The sequence below is a fragment of the Balaenoptera borealis genome, assembly GCF_965194805.1.
Source record: "Balaenoptera borealis genome assembly, chromosome: 15".
NCBI lineage: Eukaryota > Metazoa > Chordata > Mammalia > Artiodactyla > Balaenopteridae > Balaenoptera > Balaenoptera borealis.
The window spans coordinates 5451826-5478893 of NC_138871.1; the positions used below are offsets into that span (position 1 = coordinate 5451826).

General features: G+C 46.5%; 1 protein-coding gene across 38 annotated transcripts in view; it reads right to left on the reverse strand.

The window, feature by feature from the left end:
- MAP4K4 (mitogen-activated protein kinase kinase kinase kinase 4) overlaps nt 1–27068 on the reverse strand; it is a 174204-nt gene that overhangs the window by 59211 nt on the left and 87925 nt on the right. For all 38 annotated transcript variants that reach the window (XM_082357185.1, XM_082357184.1, XM_082357162.1 and 35 more), the window contains 2 exons: nt 2824–2949; nt 1426–1536 (listed from right to left, as the gene is read on the reverse strand). In XM_082357185.1, the coding sequence (XP_082213311.1) occupies nt 1426–1536; nt 2824–2949 (237 nt within the window). The remainder of the gene's footprint in view (nt 1–1425; nt 1537–2823; nt 2950–27068) is intronic.

The following is a 27068-nucleotide window of genomic DNA, read 5'->3' on the forward strand; positions in this document are numbered from 1 at the left end:
GTCTTGAGTTCAGTGGTGGAAAAACAGTTGTGTACACTTAGTTACCTACCCACACGTTACATTAACTGATTCCTGACACTAAAACTCATTTACTTCTCATAATAATGGTACTTCCTTCATAGGACTGGGACCTAAATTTTACATATGAAGAAAGTAAGTCTGGAAAGTGGAGTAACTTGGCAGGGGATGTGCAGAAGGTAAGCAGCAGAGGCAGGACTCAAATCCAAGTCTACCTCACTTGACGTCCACGCTCTTAGCCACTGCTCTCTCCTGCCCACCCTGAGTTTTCGTTATCAAGATAATAAATACACCTGCCCACTCACTGAACTCCCTCACAGCAGTATAGGGCAGGAGGCTTAGTTTCCCATGTTAAGGCTTCTATAATAACCATAAAAGAATCTTGATATTTTTATAATGAAATTTGAATGTGATGATGAGAAGACGGGGTCTCCCATCTCACCCTCTATAACTGGTTTTCCTAAGGGCGTTGTCTGTTGTCAAGGGCTCTGTAAACTATCTAAATAAAAAGAAATTCAAACTATCTCTGAATTCTAGACGGCATTTTTTAAAACCTGCAGTCCTCTATGAAACTTAAACGTAAAAAGTGGAGTAAATTTATCTATAAATAAAAAATAAAGTAACTTTTTTTTTATTAGTGACAGAAACATAAGAATTAGATTCCAGTTCAACTCCATAGTCTTTATTTTTAAAATGTGGTCGGTAAATGAAATCCAACCAAGTAATTTAAGTGTGTAATTGAGGGGTAAAGTAGAGAGAAAAACTGTGCCAGCCGACCAGAGGGAAGAGGCCCACTGGCAACTCACATGCAGTTTTCAAATACGAAATTTTCAAACACTCTGCCTGTGCTCTCAGGACAGCTCTACTACTGAAAGGAATCATTTAGAAGCTGCTCAAACAGTAGCCAAGAACTTGCTCTGACATCATAAACCAGCTTTCCAATTGGCTGTAAATAACGTTAAACATTAGAACTTCTCCTCATAAATACTGCAGCAGATTCTAACAGTTAATGCCGAAGTCCACAAGACGATTTTGAAAGCCAGCATATAGTGCCATTAATATTGCTTTATAAGCTTAGACACACAACTCCCATAAACACAAGAGTTAGAGATTATTTCTCCTCCTCTCCACTCTGATTTTCTTCTTCATAACTGCAGGATGAATTCAGGGAAATACCAAAAAAAAAAAAAAAAACTATTCTAAGTCTAGTTTCTTTGGATACTTGCCAGGCTCAAAACCATGATGTGGCTTAAACTATCAAAGCCAGCTGGTGATACAGAACCCTTGGTTGTCACGAAAAGAATAACCTGTACAGGTCGCAACTAACGCACAGAAACCCTCGGGGCTGGGCAAATGGAAATGGAAACACAAGCCCACGCCTGGCTGCCTCAGCTGCGCCCCGCTTACCCTCAGGATCTCCCTGGAGATGTAGGCTATCCAGTCTTCCTTGAGCGTGTTGCCCTTGGTGTTCTTCACGAGGTCTGTGATGGACCCGGCCCCGCAGAACTCCATAACAAGCTGGAGAGAGACAAGACACGCTGTGGCCAACACGTCCCACCGGTGGCCAGAGCATCACAGGTGTCAGCACACACCCGGGTAGGTCGGGGGGCAGTCTAACTCCCCTCCTTTCCTAAAGGTCTGGGCGCACGACCATTGTGGAGGCACCGAATTCCTGAGGGCATATCTCATCGCACCCCATCTATTCGGCACGGACATCTGGTCCAGGAGATCGGCGTCTGCATGTTCCCCAGCGCAGCAGCCCGTGCAGAGGCCCTGAAGCCCCCCTTCTCTCCTGAGCACAGATGCAAGTGGACCGTTTGCTCCGAATCAACGCCCAGTCACCAGAAATCTGATCCAAATACTCCTTAACAGGCTTTCCAACTTGCCAGTGTCTAAAATGTTCTATTTTCCACACATCGTGATTCTCAAACTATTTTATATTAACTGGGTTTAGTACAGTTTAAAAATAGTTTAAAAATTTCTCTTGAAAAAGAGAAATACTATTTTTAAGCAGCACATCATTCTTTAAAAGACACTATTTACAATACCTAAATGTTTCAACAATACGAACACAAGTATATTTTCAAAGTACCTAGAAAATAAATTGAGTGGAACTATTCTAAAAATTTAACTGTGTTTGGATACGGGCAATGGAAATAAAGGTAACTGTTTCCCTTTTACTTTCCTAACTTTGCAAATAGTCTCTAATGGCTTTTGTAAAAATTAGAAGAGTATTCATCTATCTTCCTGCCCTATAAGTCCAGTACCTTTGGTATAACGTGATAACCACAGATCTGACACTATCTCGGTGTCATAATCTTGAATAGAAATGTATTCAGTAAGAGATACGGTTGAATATGTATACATTCTATAAATTTCCCTGGAGTCCACTGTTCTTAATAAATTACTGATCTAAGTTTGTTTTCTTGCAATTTGTCTCTCATTACAATGTAGTAAAGAAAGATGCATGTAGTTGAGATTCCACACTAATTAATTTCCATAAAGGTTTTATCACATTGCTTTTATTTTCAAGCTACTAATTTCCTTGCTATTTTGTTACTTTTTTTTTTTTTAATGTGCCATTTTATTCCCCAAACACAAAGTTAACTCTTTTTCCTGCAATGTGAAATCAACACCAAAATAAACATTCAGGACACCTTCCACTGACAAGGCCAGGGAAGATACCAGATGTTACCCCTTTTTCTTTGCTTTTCTCTCCCCTCCCCCCTCTGGAAGGTTCTTAATGCCCTTTTAAATACAATCAAAGAGGAAACCCCACAGAACGCTCAGGAAACGTCTGCCTACCCAGAGTTGGTCATCGTGTCCTGGGGGGCTCTTTTTGATGAAAGCACCGTAATACGTTGCAATATTTCTATGATGAGAATATTTCTTCAGCATATTTATCTCCAGCTTGATTTCCTCCTCTTCATCCTTAAGAAAAAATAAAAATAAAATGTGCAGCTTTTGAACGACATGCAGGATTTTACTTTCTCCACACGCAGGCAATCAGACGTTCCCAGCCCCTCCAGCAAGGGAGAGACACTTTACCCTTGTGCCAGTAATCGGGGACTTTTGGGGACGCATCCTTTGAAATGCGATTACAAGCTCTGCAAGAAGAAATACAAGCACAAAAGGTAAAGATGAAACAGAAAGCAGCAGGAGCAGAGGGCAAGTGTGGCCTGGCTCTTCCACGGGCCACGCGACCCCAGGCAATTCACTCCACTTCTCTGGGCCTCAACTGACTCACCTGTAAAAATGGGAGGAAAAAGGAAACTGGCTGATACGATTTCAAATGACTAGGAAGGGCTGCTTCTTTTCTAGAGAACATCTGCGGGTATAAATCGTCCGACGCACTTAAGGCAGGGAAGGTTCACCTCTTAGAGCCTCACAGAGCAGCGTCACCCTGGGTCGGGGCCGGGGCCAAGCTCAGGGGCCCTGTGGTCCTGGACGGACAGCGCCCCCTAGAGACTCGGGCCAGTCCAGGAGCCCGGAAACACAAACACCGCTCAGTGGCGGCAGGTTGTCCCTAGACCGGCCTCATCCCCCCGCCTCTTGCTTTACTAAAGTAAGATGAGCAGAGGAAGAAATGAAGAGTCTGTGTGAGAAGATTAGAGGGAGAATGAAGGGGACAGGTGGCGACAAAGGCCCGGGAAATAAAAATAAGTTGCTCTTGTGAATGCTGAGGTCCCCGCCTTCTCCCACACCAACCCCTCCCCCCCGCCCCGGGGAAAACCGCGTCTCCGGGGGCGTCCTGTCCCCTGCTGCACACACGGACACGGGGAGAGGGTAACGCCAGACCACCTGCAAAGAGTCATCCGAAGGAAGGTTTACAGGCAGCACGAGAATGAGAGGAAAGCAGAATTAAAGCGAGAAAAAAGAGAGAATGTGCAGGAATAGAGAAAATCTGCCTTGGTTAGAAAAGAGGTGTTTGAGGGAAGATAAAGAAGATCTTTGAGAAAAGCCTCATAACCAGATCTCTAGAATTCCCTTTATTTCATGTATTTTCAACGGGAAATGATGAGTGCTTCCCTGAAACCTCCTGACTTTTCTACGCTGACACACTCCTTCCACTTCAGCTGATATCCTTCCCTCTCCAGGGACGACTCAGGGATTCTGAGCCGCGTAGGTGCGTGTGTATGCACACATGTGCACACGCACACACACACAAAACCTACTGTTGCAGCCTAGCACCTCCGAGAACCTTTCATAAGGCCTCACAGACCTAAAGCAAGTTTGGTTTGCCAACACTGCTCTTAGGGCAACATCATTAATTAGATATTAACAGTGAGACCAAATGAAAAAAGAAAATGTCTTCTTAAAAACAACTTTCAGTTGGTCATTACTGCTTAATAAACCCAATACACACCAAAACATGTAATCATCCGACACCAGTGATTCTCATGGCGGTGGCTTCCAGCTCGGTCCAGAGACATAAGTATGAGAATATTACAGCGTACAGATGACAGGCATGGTTGTCATGTGACTTTGGCAGATGATGACATAAATATGGAGCAGAGTCACATGGCCAAGTACAGTCTAGACACTCGTCTGTGTGATAATTCTCATTCAAAACCCATATATATGTAAATCTCACCAAATGCGGATGAATTTCAATGGCCATGGTTAAAGCAGCAATGAACAATGAGAGGCTGAACAACTAGGATAATTAACTAGCTTAATTCTAAACAAAACCAGTGCTTAGCCTGGCTAGTATCACACAATCACACACCTCTATCTGGGACCTGTATAGTATAGAAACTTTATACTATCAATCATAAAGGGGCGACAGCTTTTGTTCATACTGGGCACAAGGAAGCACGCCCCAAGCGGAATTAGGAAGCCCCACCCATCCGCAGCTTTATCTTACGCTCAGGTTCGCGCCCATGCTGCGGAAGGACCACCACCTGCCGGCACAGGGCCCTGCTCTCTCTGGATCGCAGCTCACGGCCCGCGGCCCACAGTCTCTGGGTCCCTGGGCAGCCAGCAACACCCCAACGAGGCCTGTCGAGACGGACACGTTCCTAACAAAAATGAGCGCGAGTCTGGCCATAGCCTCGCCCCTGCTGGAAGGGAGGTGGTGTTGCTCCAGGATTAGAAAGTCAACTAAAGGTTTGATTTTTTTCCTCTTATCCAAAACCAGTAAACCTATAAGGATGTGGGGTACAAAGACTACACAAAAACAAAAGGAACAATGCTGAACTAGGATAGGGAAAAATCAATACACTACTGATTTTAATTTTCTGTGCTAAGAGCGCAGCCACTCACTTCATGCGGTAATGTGTGCCTTTCCGGACGGAGGGCGGGACTTTATTGCTCCAGCCCTAAGCCTTCCTACCGGCCTCCACCCACCCCCCACGCTGGCTACGTCACCCCAGGGTCTTTAGTCCCTGTGATGCTCTGCCAGTAGGTTTCACTTCTGGACAGAAAGCAAACGCTACCTACAGTTCTCCCACAAGAAGCTTCCTGAGCAATAATTAAGGGTCTTGACATATTGTGACTGGTTTTGACATAGTTTTTCTTTTAGTGACAAAAACCAGTGTCTTCCAGGATCTAACTCATTCACGGCTCTGTATAAGAACAACCAAGACCCTCCATCGGCAGCTGATGTTTTTGGAGCCCGCGGAGTTAAAATCCTCACACATCTTACACATCTAAAGATCCCCATCGGCTTATATGCGGTACTGCTCACCGGTGTGAAAAGCACTTCATATGCACACGGGTAGTACTGCTGGAGGATCATCACGGCGCAACGCATCTCCCTGTACCTAAGATGCTGCTAGACAGACACCCGATCACTTTTCGTAACGAAACTATGATTCACCATCAACCATAAGACACAGGCTGTAACATCTTTGAAACTGGGCTGCCAAGTTACAAACAATGAAATATGACATAAGAACAGCTTAAACACAGTTTGGCAACAGCTTTTCTAATATGACTGAAACATCCAAATATTTTCTGAAAATACAGTAATCAGATCAATGTCACTTGCCAGAATATTTCCGGGGTCTTAAGTAGTCAAATCCTGGAAGCAGATGAAACTGAACTACACATACTGAGAGGAAAACATACTGTCCTCTCAAATCATCATTTTAGGATAAGGATTATATATACTTTGAAACATTCCTTCTCTGGCTTCTCTGATTTTCAAATAGATAGCTACTGCACAGTTTATAAAATAAAAAGGCACTCAGCACCACTAACTGTTATTCACTGTCTAATTATGAGTGCCCACCTTGGAGGAAAAGCATCAGAAACGCAGAATCTACCAACAGTTTGGAGCCAACTACAGCTGGAATCCTAATCACGACTAATGCTTACAATATAGTGTCTTATACAGTGTCTTTAGGGTAATAACGAACCAACTTCTGAGTTCGAATCTCCCTTCAGTCATTAGGTGAAAACAAGTTTGGTGTTCTCATTCCAGTATTTAAATACATACACACCACCACCAAAAACAAACACCTCGTTTCGCCAGAAAAGATACAGTGGAAAACAGACTTAGAACAGACCAACTGCATTTTTAAAACGATGACAAATCCCACGTTTGCAAAGAAAGTGGATGTAGCAGAGCTCCATGAGGAAGTGATATATCCAAGTATCCCTGCCGAGTCCAAATGCCTCTGCCCTTCGTCCTCCTCTTTAGGAGGCCACAGTCACGTACAGATGGAAAAAAAAAAAATTAAGGGTCACTTGAGAGAGGAGAGAGGACATTTGGGGAGGAGAGCAGGCCCCCTCTGGGTCTCCTCCAGGGATGAGGCAGCTGCCAGCCCCCTGGTGATCTAAGGCAGCTGATGCCAATTAGCATTCTGGACTCTCCCCAGTGGAAAAGGTCTTTGTCTCAGGCTGGGCTAAGACTAGGGAGGAGTTTTCCTTTGCCTTCCTTGGCTGCTAGAGGATGGGGCGGGGGGACGGGGAGGACACATCTGAATCGTGGTCATCTTCAAAAGCAGCTGTGGGTTTGGGAGTCATAGGAAAAGCCCTGTCCGCTCCACAGTCTGAGCCTGTCAGAGCAGTGCACAGGACTAGTGGGGTTTCTTAATGACTCCTTAAAATGTTGTTTGAACTCTCTTGTTACCAAAATTCTGTCTCCTTCCACTGACGGCAGGCGGACCTCCAATGAGCCGACTGGGAGGACCCAGGAGGTCTGGGGGATGTTCTCCCCAGCAGCCCCTCCTTACAGAATTAAGCCTACTCGTTAACAGCTGAACAAAAAAAGGAAGGGCAATTCATCACTCACTCTATCTTTACTAGATGGAGAGAATACTAATAAAATGAAATATGCAAGTATCTCTGGCAGATTTCACCACCAAAATGTATATACTTAGAATGAAAATAGGCATTAAATATCCATTTTTTAAAAAGTTTACAAGTTTATTTTAGTTAACTACCACCAAACCCTTCTTTATGAGACTGTGAACTGGCAGAGAAATAAGGGCAGGTCACCTTTGACCTGGCAAATCCCAGTGACATCTGAGAGTGTTATTCAGTATCACACCAAGCTGAATTAACCAAAATTAATTTTTATGACTCAGACATATGAAAAGTTCTGCAACTTAAATTCACTGATAATTCAACCAGACAGAGGCAAACACGACTCTGCAGGGAAGCTTCTAGAGCAAAATGAAGGTCCAGGATCTGGTCGAAGGAAGGAATGGAACGTTCTTTAAAATTAATCTGCATCCATCTCAGAAGCTCCATCAGCTCCAGAACAAAAACCCCAACAGAAAAATGACAAAATTAACATAGCTGCAATGGAAATCAGGCACTCGTGACGTCTTACTCAAGAAAGAATACTGCCTTGAACACACTTCAGACAAAAAGACATGCTCCCTAGTTTTGCTACTGAGCCAATGGACTTCTGAGGTCCCAAAGTCTAAGTCTAACGGCCCTGAAGCCCTTAACCTGCTCTTTCTGTCGACAGACACCACCGCGTAGAACCCTACTTGACTCAGCAAAGTCTTCTATGAAACCTGCTATATTTCAGTGAGGCTGTGTCACTCGACTGGGCTCTAAGAGCAGCGTGGCAAAGAAGAGAACTACAGAGCTGCACCGCCCACCGGGATGGGCACGGCGGGGTGGGTGGCGGGGTGGTAACTTCAGACTGCGACGAGACGGTGCAGGACGGCAGGTACAATCCATTTCCCTCAACATCGCTCACTCAGGAAAAACCTGGGGAGGCTGGTGCTTGCAAGGAGGCCAAGACACACCTCTGGGGTGACCCCTTACCAACAGGCAAGGCATGGCGAATGAACACGGTGAGCTAACTCACACCATAAAGTCAGGTAAGACACACCTCTGGGGTGACCCCTTACCAACAGGCACAGCATGGCGAATGAACACGGTGAGCTAACTCACACCATAAAGTCAGGTAAGACACACCTCTGAGATGACCCCTTACCAACAAGCACAGCATGGCGAATGAACACGGTGAGCTAACTCACACCATAAAGTCAGGTAAGACACACCTCTGGGGTGACCCCTTACCAACAGGCACAGCATGGCGAATGAACACGGTGAGCTAACTCACACCATAAAGTCAGGTAAGACACACCTCTGAGATGACCCCTTACCAACAAGCACAGCATGGCGAATGAACACGGTGAGCTAACTCACACCATAAAGTCAAGTAAGACCCATCGCTATTTTCTCCAGGAACTAAACGAAACTATTAGAACTTTCCAAAGTGTCAAGCCCCAATTTACAGGACACAATTCCCCAGGGTACCAGTGGCTTCGATAGTCTAACTTGAAATAAGTCACATCAATACTTGATTTTAGAACCCATCCATTTTCCTCCTCCATTGGGGACCCTGAAGTATGGCCCCTGAAGTAGGAGCTGAAACCTAGGTCCCGACAGAGATGGAAAGCAGATCTCCTGGGTAAGGCCCAGAGCGACCAAAATCAAATCCTCCACCAAAACACTTGATTGTCACCCCAAAATATGCTTCTTTGACATGGGATTATTTTAAGCTAAAGGTACTTGAAAAACAGCAGGGACAAAAGAGGTGCTCTGACCTCCCCTTTTCTTCCTGAAAGCAAGCGATAAAACTCCCACATGAAAGGCATCCTTCCTATACCAACTGGAAAAAACATTCTTATCACCAGAGCCAGGGGGTTGAGGCCAAAAGAATTCTGTACAAGCAAGCCTCTTATCTTCTGTTAGCTGTCCCATATGGTTTAGTTACTGGTCCACAATGGCGTCTCTTTGTTCAACCCAGTACACAGACAGAGTCTTCTTTGAGTCTTCACTTTCCTTGTGAAGGCTCCCATGTATATATGAGATAGACAAGTTAGCAAACCTGTTTGTTTTTCTCTTGTTAATCTTTTATTACATGATCAAGAGCCTAGAAGGGTAGAAGGAAAGGTTTTTCTTCCTCCCCTACATAACCAAACTGGTAATTATATTATGAGACCAGAAAGAGATCAGTAATCCAAAATGCTCAGAAGATGACAAAATGATGTATTCTTAACGTCAACATTTTGCCATTCGCAACACCAGTGTACAAGTATATTTAGGTAACTCCACACGTTTCAATGTGTACACAGAAAGAAAAAAGAAGAACTGTTCCCAAACATTATCTCTGGATTACAGATATTTTCTTCTTTAACTTGTCTAATTTTCAACAATACTATTTTCCTTCGTGGGGGAAAATTAAGAGTTTCAAGTAAAGGCGTTAACTCCATAAGCATCCAAATGAGTTTCTTCCTGGCCGTTCGCATGTCCTGCCCCCCCGCCTCCCTGGACAGGGGCCCCTCACGCCCCCCTTGCTGTTCTCGAGTCACCACCAAGCTCCCCACTCCGGCTGCTCATTCCAGGGCTCAGCTGTGCGGGGAGGGTGATGGGAGTTTGCAGAACGGGAACCTTGCTGGTTAACCTGCCTTCCGCTGGGTCAGCGTCACCCAGAGCTCGGACCTCCACGGTCACGTCTTCCTGTTGGCTCCAATGGTACCAATCCAGGCCCATGACTTCCTGAGATCAGAAATTTCCAAGCTCAAGTTGTTTCCGGAGCAAAGGAGAGGTACCTGGAGCCCGGGATCAGCCATCGTGCCAGCTTCACCTTCCTGACCTGCCCGAGGGCCCTGGACAGAGTCTTGCCTCTGTGCCCACGCCCTTCCCTAAGCCAGGGGCGAACTCCATCAAGAGCACTGCGCACACGTTAAAACCTGAAAGCCAGGCCCTAGCAAGCGGTGGCAAGAAGGGGCACAGCTCTGGAGGAGATCTGAGTGTGGAAAACATCACACATCTGTGCGTTTCTGACTGGCCCCATCGTGCGCTCACATGCACAGAGCCCCTGCTTACACAACTGACACGGCAAGTCAGTCAAAGGCTGGCTCTGAAAATAGTCTACAAGTGAAAAGGACAAAGGACAAACTTCTGTTCCAGGCCAAGAAGGAGCGTCAAGGGCCAGATATACTCCCACTTGAACAACTACAATAGATAAAACGTATGAAGGAGTTTTAGGACCCTGGACACCAGGGATTGAAGGACAGTGACCTCTGAGAGACGGGAACATGAGGAAAGACCTACAACTGCCGAGCCTGCTGCCCTGGGAGATTCCAGGCTGCAGCAAAGCGAGAGGAAACCCCCCCGAAGCCCAGAGGATGCAGAGCTGAGGGGCAGCTGGAGCGTGCAGGACAGAGGTCAGGGAGGAGGGATGCGGGGACAGGGCAGGAGATCTGAGCAGAGCACCCAGCACACCCTCCTGAGGTCAGGGGAGGACCCCCAGAGGATCGGGGGACGGTACCCAGTGCTCACAAGGACGGGGAACAGGGCCTGCTGCCACTGTCCAGACTGGAAAATCTCATCGTTCACAGGAATCTGGGCACAGCATTCAGGAGGCTCCTGCCTCAACAGTGGCGTAAAACTAGCTCTAGACTAAATGCCGATCTGACCCCAAGGAACGGACCTTCAAAGGCTCAGACGGAGTCCAAGTAACTAACTGCATCCCAGGGGAAAGCTCAAGAATATTATAAGAATATAACATGTCCAATACCCAATAAGGTAAAAATCACATGGCTGGCATCCAATTAAAAATTACCAGGTGTGCAAAGTGGGAACAAATGCCCATGGTGGGGGGTGGGGGGTGGGGGGGTGGGGTGGGTGGTGGTGATGGAAGGGGGTCAACTGAAATGAACCCAGGTAATGGAATCAGCAGACAAAAACACCACACCACCTACAACCTACACCCTTGCAGGTAATAACCACTAAGCCTTTTGGGGCATCTGCCTGTCAAGGAGTCTGAGATTCAATTTGTTTTATACGGCTCATTAAATTAGAACCCAGTGTGTTCAGAACGCAACAACTTGGATTTACAGATGTTTTGATTCCTCTACCAGGGTGGAAGGCTAAAGACCCTCACCTCCCAACAACATAGAGACCATCTGGTCCCACTTTCCCACCACTAAAGGAATATCATCATAATTTTTAAAAATTTAAGTCACACATAGGAAATCAACTGAACAAAATTAATGTGCAAAATATGCTTTTGATAAGATCATTAAAATAACTTTTGTTTGATCTCAATTGCTATAAGCAAGCTATTTAGTTTATGCCTGAGTCAAAAGTATAGAAATTGCCAAAATTAAGCAAGTAATACACCATACTCTCTGCCGGGGTAGTGAAATGTTCTCTGCCAGGGTGGGGATGGGTAGTGATTGGTGGTGGACGGTGTCCAATGGCCAGTATTTACAAAGCTCAGTGATTTTCTAATTCTGACCTCGAGGATCTTAGTGGCCAAGCAAAGATTTTGGGGTATGTTTCATGGTTTTACCTTGACCTTTCCCTCACCCTTCCTGTCTCCCTCACCTCCCACCCTCACGAGCTACCCTAATTCCTGCTTATATGATCTGTGTCATGATATACCACAGCAGGTGAGTGAAAAAGGAAAAAGAAGCAAGGACAGTCTAGAGAAAAGTAATCAGATCTTCCTTCGGTCAGCTATCTTGCAAGTGTCATGGTGTTAAGCCAAAATAGGAAGTAAGTACCTCCAACCTGGCTCCTGGCGCTTCCTGGATAACAGAAATTTGCAATCGTGTGCCAATCGTGGCAACAAGGAAATAAGCCTTAGTGTAAAGGTGTGTTTTGTTACTTTCAAATAATTCTCTTCACTGTGGGTAATCTGCATATCTGGAAAGGGATCTCCTCTTTGCTCTGAAATGGCAGTTTCCACTCAAATACCATGGAGTGGCCTGACACAACTTTACAGCCTGGAGAAGTGTCTGGGGGATCTTCGTGGAAACCACGTGTGAAGAGCCATTCCCTCGGCTCTGAGGATTCAAAGATGCTTCCACAGAAGTGACTCAAGAAGACAAGGACTGAGTTCCACAAGTCTTTGGGGAAAACAGAAAATAGAAGCGAGATACTCTAACTCCTGACAGACACCCCCTTTCCAAAAGCTTTTAGGTAACAAAATTCAGGTAAGTGCATCACTGGCAACATTACACGGCACCTGCGCTCATCCAGGGGGACTCGCACGGATGTGGAGCCGCCCCAGTGCTTCTCAAAACTCCCAACTTGGACCTCCCTGGTGGCACAGTGGTTAAGAATCCGCCTGCCAATCAATGCAGGGGACACGGGTTCGAGCCCTGGTCCGGGAAGACCTCACATGGCGCAGAGCAACTAAGCCCGTGCACCACAACTACTGAGCCTGCGCTCTAGAGCCCATGAGCCACAACTACTGAGCCCGCGTGCCACAACTACTGAAGCCCGTGCGCCTAGAGCCCGTGCTCCACAACAAGAGAAGCCACTGCAATGAGAAGCCCGTGCACCGCAACGAAGAGTAGCCCCCACTCACCGCAACTAGAGAAAGCCCGCGTGCAGCAACGAAGACCCAACGCAGCCAAAAATAAATAAATATATATATATATATTTTTTTAAAGTTTACTTGGCTGTCCCCCACCCCTTTAAAAACAAAAAACAAAAAACCTCCTTGCTTGTGAGTGATGGCGCCTCACGACCGCGGGTGGAGAAAAGCTACAGGATAGCCTCAGTGATTAAACCTTGCCTCCTTATTTTCCAATTCCAACTAGGAAAATAATCTAAAATGCCTCTCCCCTTCTACTTTCCCCTACTTTTTAGAAACATGCCAAATCACGTGAAGAGAGAAAATGGGAGGAATACAGAACCCTAACCCTGAGTCCCAGACCAGGGAGTGCAGCTGACCAGCCGACGGAGGGGTCTAACCCTGTAGGATCCACTGCCTCCCCTAGACTAGACGGGTGACCGACCTCGAGTCTTAATAAAACCCAAAGGGAAGTTCTGCTGTGAACCAGACCAATCCATTCAGGTACAGTCCACGGTACGGCTGGTCCTTCCGGGGAAAAGTCTTGATGGATGCTTTATACTCTGTCAGAAATTTATAAAATGTGTTCCCGAGCCTCCCGGCTGGAGGAACCCCTCCCCCCAGCACAGCCACCTCCCCCCAGCTCTGCACCAGTCACACCAGCTGCATGGCTCAAGCTCCAGAAGAACCCAGAAAGGCAACGAAAACTTCCAGTAGCATAAAAACCATGCATCTGGGGACAGACAGATCGTCGTCTGTCTCAGCACTCAGCCCCACAAAAACCCGCTTAAGATCTACCTCCTCTGTGAGGACGTAAGCTCCAGGAAGGCAGGGACTCCGCCCTGTTCACGCCCGTGCCCCCGACAGGCCCTGTCCGACTGAACGTGTGCCCTGTGTACAGCTGGATGCTGCCGAGACAGGTGATCTTTAAAGTAAGAAGTAAAAATTTAAAAAGAGTCAATCTCCGAGCCTCAGTTTCCCTGCACGCAAGAGGAGGAAACTCTACTCCATTCTTGGCTAGGGGGCCACACCCCAGGGTGGACGAATAGAAAAGTCAGGTAACATGCAAAGACCCCCACGGTGCCCGGCACACAGCAGGTACTCTAACGTGATGTTCGGAAAACGAACTACAATTACCTTTTGCTTTATAAACTGATGTAATACAACTCCGAGCACGAAGCGTGCCTGCAGCAGCCTGTCAAGGGCAACCCCGGCGAACTCAGACCAGTGAACTCGGCGTCACCTGCCCTCGGGCAGCAGGTATGTGGACACTTGCCAGGCTTGTCGACTCACTGCTGTGACGGCTGAGAGGCCAAGCAAGGGTGCCGGCCCCCAACGCGACCAACAGCCAGATCCTGAAACGGTCACCCCACTCTAAGCTGACTGCATGGTCTACTCAGGTCTCCTGCTAAAGAACAGTTAGCGACGTGCGTCCTTAACTACATGTCACCTGCTCATGCAAGGACGCACCGATAAACTACAGGTGCTCCTCCTGGGAAAATGTGGAGAGATGCCAAAAATCCAGATACCACAAAGACGGGAGGAGAGAGAGGACCAATTATCTTCACTATGTGATTCAATTAGAAAGAAGATGACTCAGTGCTGAGATTGGTATTAATCAACTGTATTCTGAAGCTTTTAAAGGAGCGTCACAGCTACCAGGGGGACAAACTCACCCTGCTACAGCTTCATTCCCAGTATTTTCATTCTGGGACATGTTGTGATCACAATAAATGGTACTGCTGATGGTGAGTACTATTTGTATTTTATCAGAAAATAATTTTTTTTTTGACTGTGACTTTAAAAGATATACAGGGTTACTGTTTTAAACGTGAATTTTATCGCGTACAGGAATAAAAAGTGTTTTCCAGAAAACATCTTTAATTTTAAGAGTGAAAGGCAATAATACAGAATTAAGGCTATCCATTATAAAGAGGCAAACAAAAAGTTTCCACAAATTTTGAAGATGCAACTTCAATATCGTATCTTAACCTCACTTCTTTTACCTCAGATAGTCCCCCATCCTCCCAACCAGCAGTTATTTAAAGCAAAGGGAAGGTGTAGATTCCTTTTTTTTTACATCACCGGAAAGATAAGCTATCAGCAAACTTTCTGTTATTAATCACTTTATATAGAACTTCAGGGCAGGGTACTACATGCACAGTTCACAAAACTCTAATAAGTCATGCTGGTCTAAAAATAGCTCCGCGAGATCACGTTACCTAATCCATTTTTCCTCCTTTTACACACACGCACACGCAGGCACACACACTGCGGAGAGTAAGCTGCAGGCTGGAACTGCTGGAGAGGGATCGGAAAAGCCGGCCTGAGACATCACAGACGCAACAGTCACCCAGGCGCTCCCTAAAGAGCACCCAGCACGCCCCCCACCGACCCCCAGACCACCAAGTGCCGCCCTATGTGCCGAGTGTCTGTGAAGCAACACACGCAGTGAGAGTCCGTGTGGCCCTGGGGTCAGGCTGGCCACCTCGGAGTGGGTGTTTTAAAACTGGAACTCTCAGAGAGACCAAGAGTCGGCCAACAGAGACCCCGTGCTGCCCTCAAGGCGATAGGGCTGGACGCTGGACTAGGGAAGGGAAGGGAAGGGAAGGAAACCAGGGCCGTCACCACCAACACAACGTACAAAGTCACTACCTCAATGGCGTCTCCACCGAAATGCAAACCAGTCAGTTCCGTCTTCAAATACATTTTTCCAGTGGAAACCCGGAAAGGTCACTCACCAACCCAAACTCCCACGCACGAAGACGGGTGTCATCCTGGTGGAAGCAAGCAGCCCCCGCCATCCACCTCCAACCAGCAGCACAAACCACCAACTTCACCATCTGCCGGGACTCCACACACGAAGGCTGAGGGTTTGCGACGTCACATTTCCTGACAGCCTTTTAGCGAGAACCACGTGCCTGTGAAGGCTCATCCACGGAACACGTGCGCTCAGTCGGCTGGCTGAAGGCCGCTTCTGAACAGAGGGCAGCCAGGGGCAGGGTGCAGAGACGGAGGGACACAGCAGGAAAGGGCATCAGGCTGCCCCTGGGGGAGGGGAGCCCCGCCAAGGTGCAGGCGGGCAGACCTTCCAGAGGGAGTTGAGGGGCTGGCAGAGCCGGCACAGTTGGGACCCAGACCAGAGGAATCACAGAACACAGCATGAAGCAAGGACGCTCACAGGACGCAAGACCACGTCCACACCATCAGAGCCCGGACTGAGTGAGCAGTGAAACTAAACACATCTGTAGGGGAAATCAGAAAACACCCTCTTTTCCTGCCGGGCTCAGGATAAGCTGGCAACCTCGCGTCTGTGCATGGATGGAATACTGAGCCCTGGGCTAAAACAGGCACACAGAGCGCTGTAGCCTCTGTCTGCAGAATTCATTAGATTGATCGGTTTATCTAACTAAGCACAGATGCAGGAGGGGGGAAGACTGAGTTTAAAATGTAAGGTTCTCTACGGCTTTTAAAGGGAAGAAAAAGAAATGCCTCCGGAGTTAAGAGTCCAGAGTAAATAAAGGGTTAATTTGAAGCTCGCTGTTCAGAGCTAAGAGCCCCTCAGTGGTTAATTTTAACTGAAGACAAGGACATTCTTAACTATTTGGGGGGGTGGGGGGAAGTCATAAAATCTTAAGAGATATAATAAGTAACAAATTCTAGAGAGGCATGTGTTTTTAAATAGCATGTTGAACTTTTTCAAATATTATAAAAACCAGTGTCAATTCAGGGAAAAGGTTTCCCTACAAGTGATTAAACTTTAATTATGTATATAAATTATAGTATGTAGTAATTCATAATATATAATATAAATATAATCAAATTAATATATACACATTAAAGAGATATATAAAGGAAAAAACCCAGTGGTACTATGGAATCTTCCCTAAACATTCCATCTAAAAACGTACACGAGCTGCTACGAAATGTGTCTCAGACACAGCAAACCTTCTGAGATTTGAATCAAAGTAAATTCGCTCTGATTGTTTGGCCACAGTCTTCCCTGCTGTTTCAACTACCTGTTCTACCAAAACGACCATTTCTTAAACTCAGAATGAAGAAAATCAGCATGTCTCCATCAGCGCTGCACTAAGTGATTTAGAGGCAAAAACTCAGTAAGACAATGGTACTTTCAATTCACTGAAATCTTCAAGCCTGCACCGAAAACCATCTTGGGCTCTTGAATCACTCGTGCCTTCTCCATCAAGTAAGTACCCTTGGCATTATTCCACTGTACAGCAAATAATTTTCATAGACTTGCAGGAGAAGATAACTACATTCTCAGAGCAGCTGTGCCTGATGTGCCTACGGCCAAAGCGCACATGAAGACCCCACAGCTGTGCTCGTCCATCAGGCACGAGGTCACAGCCCCACTCAGAGACAGCCTGGCAGCCAGCATCTCCCTCCCACACAAAGGAAGCGACAGATGCTGGAGATGACACGGTAACAAACACTGGGACTGAACCACCTCAGCTATTCAGCGGGGGGAAGATACAAGTCAAGTGTCAACAGAAATACGCAGAATCTATCAAAGAGGTTTCCAACAGTACATACGTTTCAAACAGTCAGGCTTTTTTAAGTCACATGCTGCTTTCTTTCCCTAACTTCACTTTGCCTTATATTCAGATAAGTTAAAAGAATAAAGACAATGGCAAACACCTTGTTATTTAAGGAGCACCTGTCAAGGAAAATATATTAAGTAACCAGTATGTACAGTGGCAATGAATGCCCACTTTTCAAGATCTTAGTAAAAACTAAAACTAAAAAGTGCTTCTCATCACATGGTATTATGAAATTACTTAAACTGGCCTATGCTGAAGTAGTTTACAATCTAAAGGACACACTGCCCAAACACAGCACACGGACAGAAGAAGTAACCGCTACATGAATATAACGAGTAAACGCGCACTATTAACAAGCTCCCAGGAAGAAGTTTACTATGAGGTGGCGACTAAAAAAAAGTTATATGAAGTGTATGTTTGAGACTAGACAAGGCTAAGGAACTCACCTTCTAAATTATTTAGGAGAAATCTTCCTAGGATAAACACAAACTTATTTTTAAACTAAATGCAGCCACATAGATAAACACACATGTTCAACTGGAAATTCTGTGAGTGGTCAGCAGCACTGAGAAACAGCTTTAATACCAGAGAAGACTGGAAACACACCAGAAAGTCAACTATACTTACCCTGGTTGGGGAGGGGGCACAGGGTAAGGGAAAACATGTTTCCATCTTCCTATTTTCTAGATGAGTATATTACTTTTAATGTTAGAGAAAAGGCTATTTCACCATTTAAAGAACAATTTTACATGTATATGTATATATACATATCTCTCTCTATATGAAACTAGAAAAATACCTATTAACATGTTAACAGTAAATAAACCAAGGGGACAGAATTATGAAATGCCTTTTTTCATCTTTCTTTTTCTCTGGATTTTCTCCCTAGAATATCTACGTTTCATAAATAAAAATAAAAATAAAAACAAAAACAGTAATCTAGAAGTCATTTAAACTTTTGGTTCCAACTGCTTTATAGAGCCAGAATTTATATACCATAAAACTCACCACCGTTAAGTGTACTAAACGTTTCTTGGGGGAAGGAGAGGATGAACAGAACTAACCAGCAACGTCAAAGGCCCGGAAGACCTGAAACACCTAAGCTCCCGTGACCAGAGCAGTTAAGAAAACGTTCTCCACCCGTGAGGACCTTGGCTTTACTGAAGCAGCCTCAGCTGCGACCTCTGCTGTATCGGACGCGGGGTAGGGCCGCGGGCACGGCCACGGCCACGGGCACGGGCACGGGCACTGCGGGGGAAGAGGGGGAGGCAGAGTCCTCGTACTCGCACAACGCCAGCAAGCCCTCTCCGCGAGCTCCAGGCCGCCACCCCACGCACGGCGCGCCCACACCATCCAGCACTCGGGTCCCGTTGTCTCCACCCCGACCGGCAAAGAAAGGGGCACTGGGCATCTGCTCCCCATCCTCCCCTAGGGGAAAACACTAACACAGAGGCAAGTAACTAGAACGGGTCGTTACCGGTAAGGCGTGGGGCTTATCCTGAAGAAATAACCACTCGCTCTGCTAGACTTCACCGTGAAGAAGCATCTTCGATGTTCCACCTTCTGCCCCTTCTGTCTGTGAACTAAGCGAAAAGGGCAGGTACCCTAAACCTCCCCGCCACCACAGCCCCCAGGTGAACCATGGTATCATCGTGAAGCACTTACACAAGCACAGCAAGACCATGTCGCTGTCCTTCCTCAAACCAGCATAAAGACGTGTCGTGTTAGGTAAAAGAAGGCAGGGGAAACGAGAGGAAAAAAACCGCTGGAACTGCGTGAGCGGTGTCATCCACACCTCCCTCATCGTTCGGCAGAGTCAGGGCCACGTGCCCGGGGACATCATTGCAAGTGTCAGGTCCACGGGCCTGGCATCTTCGACAGTAGTCAGGACCACGTGCCTCATTCAGAATATCAGGTCCACATTTGTCACATCATCAAAACAGTCAGGTCCGCAAGCACGGCATCGTATACGACCGTCGAATCCAATCCGGCTCCTGCTCTCACAAAGGTCCAGAGAGACACTGCTGCTTGACCTTGTGATTCCAAATTTTAACCTCCTCTCTCTCAAGGGTCTTCTTTTCCTTTCCCCTTTTGAACAAAACCATCTCTGCAGTTATTTTCCAAAGAAACTGTTTTCTTCTTGCTAAACTACTTAAGGAGAAACAATAACCATGGGGTCTTCTTTAGTTCTAGCCTCAGGCAAAAACACATCCAGCCTCTCCAGTAAGTGAACAAAAGTGAGAGGAGACTAGATGTTTCCTTGAAATGAAACCACAACAAGGAGGGAGCCAGCTGTTTCCTGGTATAAACACCTTCCCTCTCTCACTCACAGGAGAAGTGGTCACCCAGGGGCCCCGGGAAGGGGACTCGGCCTCAGGACACACCACGTGACCGTGACCGCACAGGCCCTCGACCTAACAGGACTGTTCCTGCTGCCCTGAGGCTACAACAAAATGCCACACCAAAGGCTTTGCTGCGTGTTGTCTTACAACACCCTTGTCATCAGAAAGGAGAGAGAGCGGGCGCTGAGAGGGTCTCCTGTGAAGGTCTGGGAGGGACCGTGGCTGGGGCAAGGGAAGGGGGACTGGACAGGGCAGGGGGGGGCAAGAACTCGGGCCGGCCTGGAATCGCATTTGTCAGGGTCCATCTCCCCATCTGCATGTCACCCCAAACCTCTATCCCTGAAGCGGGGAGGGGAGGACCCCCGCCAAGATCGCAGGGTCAGCAGAAAAATGACCGGCGGCTCAAGGAGGATGAACAGTCAACAGCGGTGTGACAGCGAGCCTCCTCAAGGGCGCTGGGTAAGAACTCCCTGCTGAAGACCTGTCACAGCAGCGAAACTCAAAGCCAAGGGAGATGGAGTTCAGAGAGAAGTTCCCACAGAACACTATCCCTGATCATCGGAAGTTAGCGACACCGACTTTTCTCTTGACTCTTGCAGTAAAGCAGATAAAATTAAACCAGAAAAGAAATATTTAATCATGCCCAAAACACGAGAAGTTAAGAAGCGAAGGTCTGTTTTCCCTACAATGTGCACCTGAGCATCTCTTGTTTATCCATTCAAGGAGAACTTCCTCCACCAGGCCAATTTCCTTGTTTCTGCAGCAATTCAGTTCAGCACCTGCTACATGCAAAAAGGCTCGAGGCTACTCCGCCAGCTCCACACCCCCCGGAGGAGACTGCTCTCTCGGGAGCTAGTGTGCCGTCGCAAAATACTAAGAGCACAGAGAATAAACAAACGCTCTCTACGTGCAGCAGTATGAACGGCTCTCGCAAACGTAAGGTTAAGTCAAAGCAGCAGACACAGCAGTACCTTAGGGCTCCCTGCACATCAACCACACACACAGCAAATGTAATGGATCGTGTTAGAGGTCGGGAGGGTGGTTACTCTTGGGGGAGGAGTGGTGACCGGAAGGGGTCACCAGGTGCTCCTGGGCTGCCAGCTACGCTCTGTTTCTTGCCGATTCGTGAGTGGGGTGAGTTCAGTTTTCAGAAATGTCCTGGATTTGTCATTTGTGCACTTTTTTGTATGCATGTCCTACTTCACACACGCACACACACAGAGGCAAGATGCACATGTGTAAGATTTTCTTACAGACTCAAAAACTATGCTAACTTCTTATGAATTTCAAATACACGGAAGTAGAAAAAAATAGCTTACAAACCCTCTTGTACCTCTAATCCGGAGTCAACAGTTCCTGACCCATGGCCCAGCCGTCCCACTGGCCACCACCGGCCACGACGATTTTGAGCCAAACTGGATACCGTTGGAAGGCAGCACTGACGGCACTTCCTAACAGACGGGGGGAGCGGTACGTGGCAGGAAGGGAGCGGTCGCAGGACGCCAGGGCTTCTGTGCCCTGCGCAGAAGGCGGGACTCTCCCCCGACGGAGAAAGGACACGGCTGTGCGTGGAACAGGCTTCGGGGGAGGACGAGGGACTCACAGGAGACCAGACATCCGGTGAGATGCTGCAGAGAGTCCAGGAGAAGAGTCTGGTCCCCAGGCCCGAGGCCGCTACCCCCGCAGAGGCCTGTGTGCAAAGCCGCGCCCTGCGCTGGCACCCGGAGCTTGGATTTGGGAGGGTTCCCACCATCCCCTGGATTGAGAAGGGTGGCTCCCTGTTCCTGGGTTGTTTGAACAGACTGTACGGTTTATGCTGAACACCTACTTCCCTGCAGGGAGTCTGAAATTCCAGGTACATGCCAGGCAGAGGGTGCTTACGTGCCCAGCTCCAGATAAAACCCCAGGCACTGCGTCTCTGAGGGGCTTCCCTGGTGGAAAGCACTGCACACGTGTTAGGACAGCTCACTGCTGGAGGAACGATGTACCTGACTCTACTGCGACAGGACTCCTGGAAGTTTGTGCATGGATTCCCTTGGACCTCATCCCACGCGCCTCTTCCCTTTGCTGACTTTGCTTTGTGTCCTTCCTTGGTTGTAAATCACAGCTGAGGGCGCAGTTACAGACGGAGCCCTGTGAGTCCTTCTAGGGAATCATTAAGCCTGAAGATGGTCTTGAAGACCTCCAATGCACAACTTTTTTAGTAAGTCTGCTAGGAATGGAAGAAGGGAAGTATCAAGATTTCAAAATAAAATTTTGCATTTATAGCCCCCAAATTAAAAAAAAAAGCTGGCGGGGAGGGGAGGATGGGATTGTTACAGTACAGTGTCCATATTTTTAAAAACAGCAATTTAGGTTGTACAAAAATTGCTGGGTGTTTTCTTTAAATTCAACAATTTTGTTTTCCTTAGAAAAATGCCTTCGATTCCTGAAGGGCCAGGGAAGCTGCCTCGGCCTGGAGAGGGCGCGTCAACGATTACAAAGAGCTCCCTCTCACGGCAAGTTCCATTTTACCAAGAGATTAAGAGCAGCTCCTTCTGGAGCAAAGTTAATCTTTCTATGCCACCCTACATCTGAGAAGAGTCTGCATTAAAGAGACTAAGTGTTTAGTAATTGTTTAAATGAATGAGTTAGTGCAACTTCACGAACAGCATTTAAAGACACGAAAACAAAAGCCCGCAAACCGTGGTTGACACACGCCCTTTCCAGTCCCAATGAACACAACTGCATCTGACCAAAACCACGAGTACTTTTTCTTATCTCCAGTAAGAATGGATGGTAATATTTTTCTTTTCCGATTTAATTTTCTTTCTTTTTTGTAAACCACAAAGCAACAGAAAAAATACATACATATTAAAATAAGGGCTGTCTCTATTGTTATAAAAGGGAATATATATATATATATTTTTTTTTTTGCCAACACTCAAAACACTTTGGAAATTCTCCTTTAAAATTGCTAGGACATTCTTCAGAAGCAGCAAACAGAAGCTGAGCGCCACCCATGTGACGGGCTCTGTCCAAAGCCTGGAAAGGCTATGAGAATCCTAAAACAGTTAGCTCCCCAGAGAGCTTATAACCCAGTACAGAATTAACATAAGCATGCAACGATCATGTGGAAACTGCTCTCCAGGTAGCCATTAAAACAGCCCTAGCAGACAGCTCACAGGGCCAAAGTGGTCATGAAGAACCAGACAGTGTGACTACACCAGGGGACAAAGAAGCCACCTGAGGCAGGAGCCTGCAGAGAGGATGGACACAGAGGAGGAGGGCCACCTGGAGAGGTCAGAGAACAGCTGCTCAGGAGGGCAGGTGTGTGTGTTAAAACGCCTTCAGCAAAAGTGATGAGTTATTATCGTTTTCATATCTTTAATGAGAAGGGAACAAAGAAACCCTCATTCACCATGGAAAAATTATATGCTAGACACTTTACATCTATTATATAATTTTAATTCTGACAAAAGCCTGTGAAGTAGGAATTATTATTCCATTTTACAGGTAAGGAAGCTGAAGCTTTATTAAATTGAACTCTAGGCCCTAGTCTACCAAAGGTGTTAACACTGTCTTACAGTAAAAGCCAGGACGTGACTATTAAATAAATGCGGCCGACTTTTGATGAGGCTCATAAACTATAAATTCACTTTGAAAAATATTTATAGGCCTCAAACTTATGTTCACAGGAAAAAGGAGAAAAGTAAATAAATCATTTTTATTAGTTCAGTGACCATTCTAAAAACAAAAGCCAGAAAGGTACTCACTCTTTCTAACCACTAGTAATTTTAAGAGACTCCTTTATTTTCTTTCCTAGAGGAATGTAGTTCAAGTGGGAAGAGCAGGTTTTACTATTATTTATTTATGATTAATGTGTAACACCTACGGTTATTTTTAATATTTTTTATTACAAAACATGAGAATGCTATAAAACACGGTCATACCTCCAAGAGTTCTCTGTTGCAACATTACTATGATTTTCTTGGACAATGAAACCAATACTGACTGTACAACTATTACATGTTTCTCCAAGTGCCCACCAAAACCAGAACACCCTGTTCAATTCATCAAAGATTTGAGTACCTACAACTTACTGGGCATTGTGACTAGTTACCTGGTGCTAGTTAGACCCCAAGTACAGGACACAGAGCTGTGCTCCCAGAGTGAAGTAGGAGATGTCACAGCGCAATGAAAAGAAGACCGGGGTGCTATTCTGGCAGTGAGCTATGGAACTCTGGGCAGGTCAATCAATCACCTTCATAACATCGTGTTGTCATCTGTGCATAAAATGAAGGCTTTTCAATGTGGAAAACATACAACATCTAAAGTATACAGCTCACCTAGTCTTAACCTTCCTCTACTTATTTACTTATGAAATAGACAAGTACAGGAGAATTTTCATATTTTGTAAGTTCCCAGTGACATTCTTAAATTAGAAGAAATCAGTCCCAAATAGAAACACATTCTGTCCTTGACAAAAACAAAAAATCTAATGCTTTACAGAATCTCACTGTCACATCCTCACCAGCAGAGTTATCTTTAAAACACATCCACAGGTACCTATTTGCTGAGCAGTCTGGCTTAACCCTAAGTTAACTTCATATTACTTTTAGGGAAAGAAGGAGAGTGGAATTCAGAAGGAAGGAGAAGTAAGTTTGGGGGAGGTTGGGATTAGCAGATGCAAACTAGTATATACAGGGTGGATAAACAGCAGGGTCCTACTGTAGAGCACAGGGAACTATACTCAGTACCCTGTGATAAACCATAACGGAAAAGAATGTGAACAAGAATAGATAATATGTGTGACTGAGTCACTCTGCTGTACAGCAGAAATTAAACACAACATTGTAAATCAATACTTCAAGAAAATTTAAATGTAAAATAAAAAAAAAGAAGAGGAGCAAGCTTTACAGTCAGTCCGTTCCTGTGGCCCGAGTCCCACCTCTGTTCTTCCATCTGTTGCAGACGCAGGGGAGAGGGACATCCGTGAATTCCAGCCGAGCGTGTGCCACACCCGATGCAACACCTGGCACAAGTCCTTAAAAGCCATCAGCTCACTGCATCCATTCTACACTTTATCACTGAAGATGAATTCTAGTATCTAGTGAACTTTTTAAAGAAGGAAGTACTAGAAATAGTACGAAACACACCCTAGCTCTTTTGTGAAAGGTCCATGCTTATTTGCTGTACACCAGGTGTTCTCAATGGGGTGACATCGCCCTCTAAGGGGATGAAAAGTGGTTCTAAGAGGTGGAGGAAAAAAACCTACCACTTTTATGTATCAAGATACACGTACGGTACATGAGCAGATGTGTGCAGACTGTAAATTTTCATTGGGGTGATTAGGAAAAAAAAAAATCTTAGAAGTCTTCTTAGGGAGGTGATTGTGAAAATAAGGGTGTGATTGGTGGGGACACAGTGGGACTACTGGTTCTCAAAATTACTGCCAAATTTTTTAATTATAATAAATCAAAGCTTAATCAATTTCTAATTAACTTGAAGAACTTTTCCTCAAGGACTTGCCTTATACCAATATTAAAACAATAACAGAGAGGTACAACTTGTGACCTTTATCTATAAAAAGGCTGAGGAAGGAAGACAATCCAAATTAGGAAGCTGAAATCTAATATCAAGATCATTCAAATTAAGTTAGAAGTTACTGAAGGTAAGAAAATGCCAGATAAAATTGAGCATCCCACAAGCCTGTACATCATTTCTCTCTCAGCAGCTAAGAGAGAGAAGGTAGTTCGTTAAGGTAGGTAGGAAACAGAAGATGAGAGTACTTGGAAGAGGGGGCACACGGCCTGCTGTTGAAGCTGATAGCTGACACTGACGCACGGACCGTTCCCCTGACGATGGGGTCAGGCCCGTGGCCAGCCTGCTGGAGCCCCGGGAGGCTGGGGACCAGGAGCCAGGAGCAGCCTGTGAGGCCTGCAGCGTCTAACGGGCCTCTGAGGACCCAGAGGAAGGGACAAGAGGTCACAGTGCACGGAGACCTCCCTCCCTTCCTTTTGCTCTCACTCCTGTCTAGACAAGAAAGGCACGTTCAGTACACCGTGCTCCCCTCCACCTGAACAGCAGTAAAGCTGTCAGGCCTCACAGGGCCTTGCTCTGTCACCGGGGTGAGCGGGTCTGCTCCTTCCTGCCTGAGCACGAACGCCCCGGGCGCGAGCATCTGTCTCCTCCTCCGTGGACCCAGCTCAGACGGCGCTCAAAGCCCATCAGAGCCCATCAGACGTGCCCTACGTGGGGCCGCTTCTTCTGTGGCACCTGCCTCCCCAGCCTGAGCACGGGCAGAGGCCAGGGTTTACACAGCTCTCACTCTCCCATCTCTAGGAGCATGGTGCCAGGAGTAGGGAGGGCACCCGCCAAGACCTGCCGACCAGCGTCCTGCACCCCCGTGGGCATCAGGCCCAGCATCTTCCCATCCTCCAAGGAATATGCCTCAATTTCCAATCACCAACACTTCAGCTGTTAGGACTAAAAGACAGTCTGCTCTGGCTGATCTGATGGGCAATATCCACCCAGCCCTTAGGGTCCAGATCCTATCAGCTCTCTCAATAAGCCTACTGAGAACCTGACATTTAAAACTGTTAATACTTTCAAAGGTTCCGTAAGTTGAGGGTCAGAGATCTGAGTTCTAGTCAATGAAATCCAACTCGCAATGTGCTCCTGAGCACGGAGGGTCAGGGTCTCTACGCTGGAATCCTTCAACCTGCAGGTGTGAGGGGGCGGCTTCTTTCCTTAGGGTCCATTAAAACAAGGGTTTTCAAGCTTGAGGGTGCCCCCGAATCCCCTGGTGGACTTACTAACACCCAGAATTTGGGGCCCCAAGCCAGCACTTCTGATGCAGGGGTCTGGGGTGGAGCCTGAGACACCGCGTTTCTCACAGATTCCCAGGTGCGCCTCCTGGGAGACCACGCTTGGAGAATCCACCACTTTGACCCCATCCTACGCCAGGAAGGCCTCGTGAAGGAAGGACCCTGGGGCCAGTCCAGCCCGAAGACCGGACTTGGGGCAGTGACGGGCTGGAGCGGAACATCAGCCCACAGAGCACCATTTCACCTCTTCTGCCGTCAAGCGCTACGGACTGTCTGCCTCTGCTCTCTCTGCATCAGCCCGAGAGCATGCGCCCCCCCCTTTGCCCAAAGCAATTATCAAACACAAATAAGGGCACGGAACTGCATGGCAGTATTTGGGTATCACGTGGTCCATCATCCAGACGATCAAGCCTCAGCTTTTTAAAGTTATATTTTGAAATATATGCCTTTTCATATAGTTTTGACTTGTGAAACATGTAAATGATTCACACATTCAAAAATTAAATCAGGAGAAAAAGGAAACCCTATAAATGAATCAAAATAGAAACTGAAG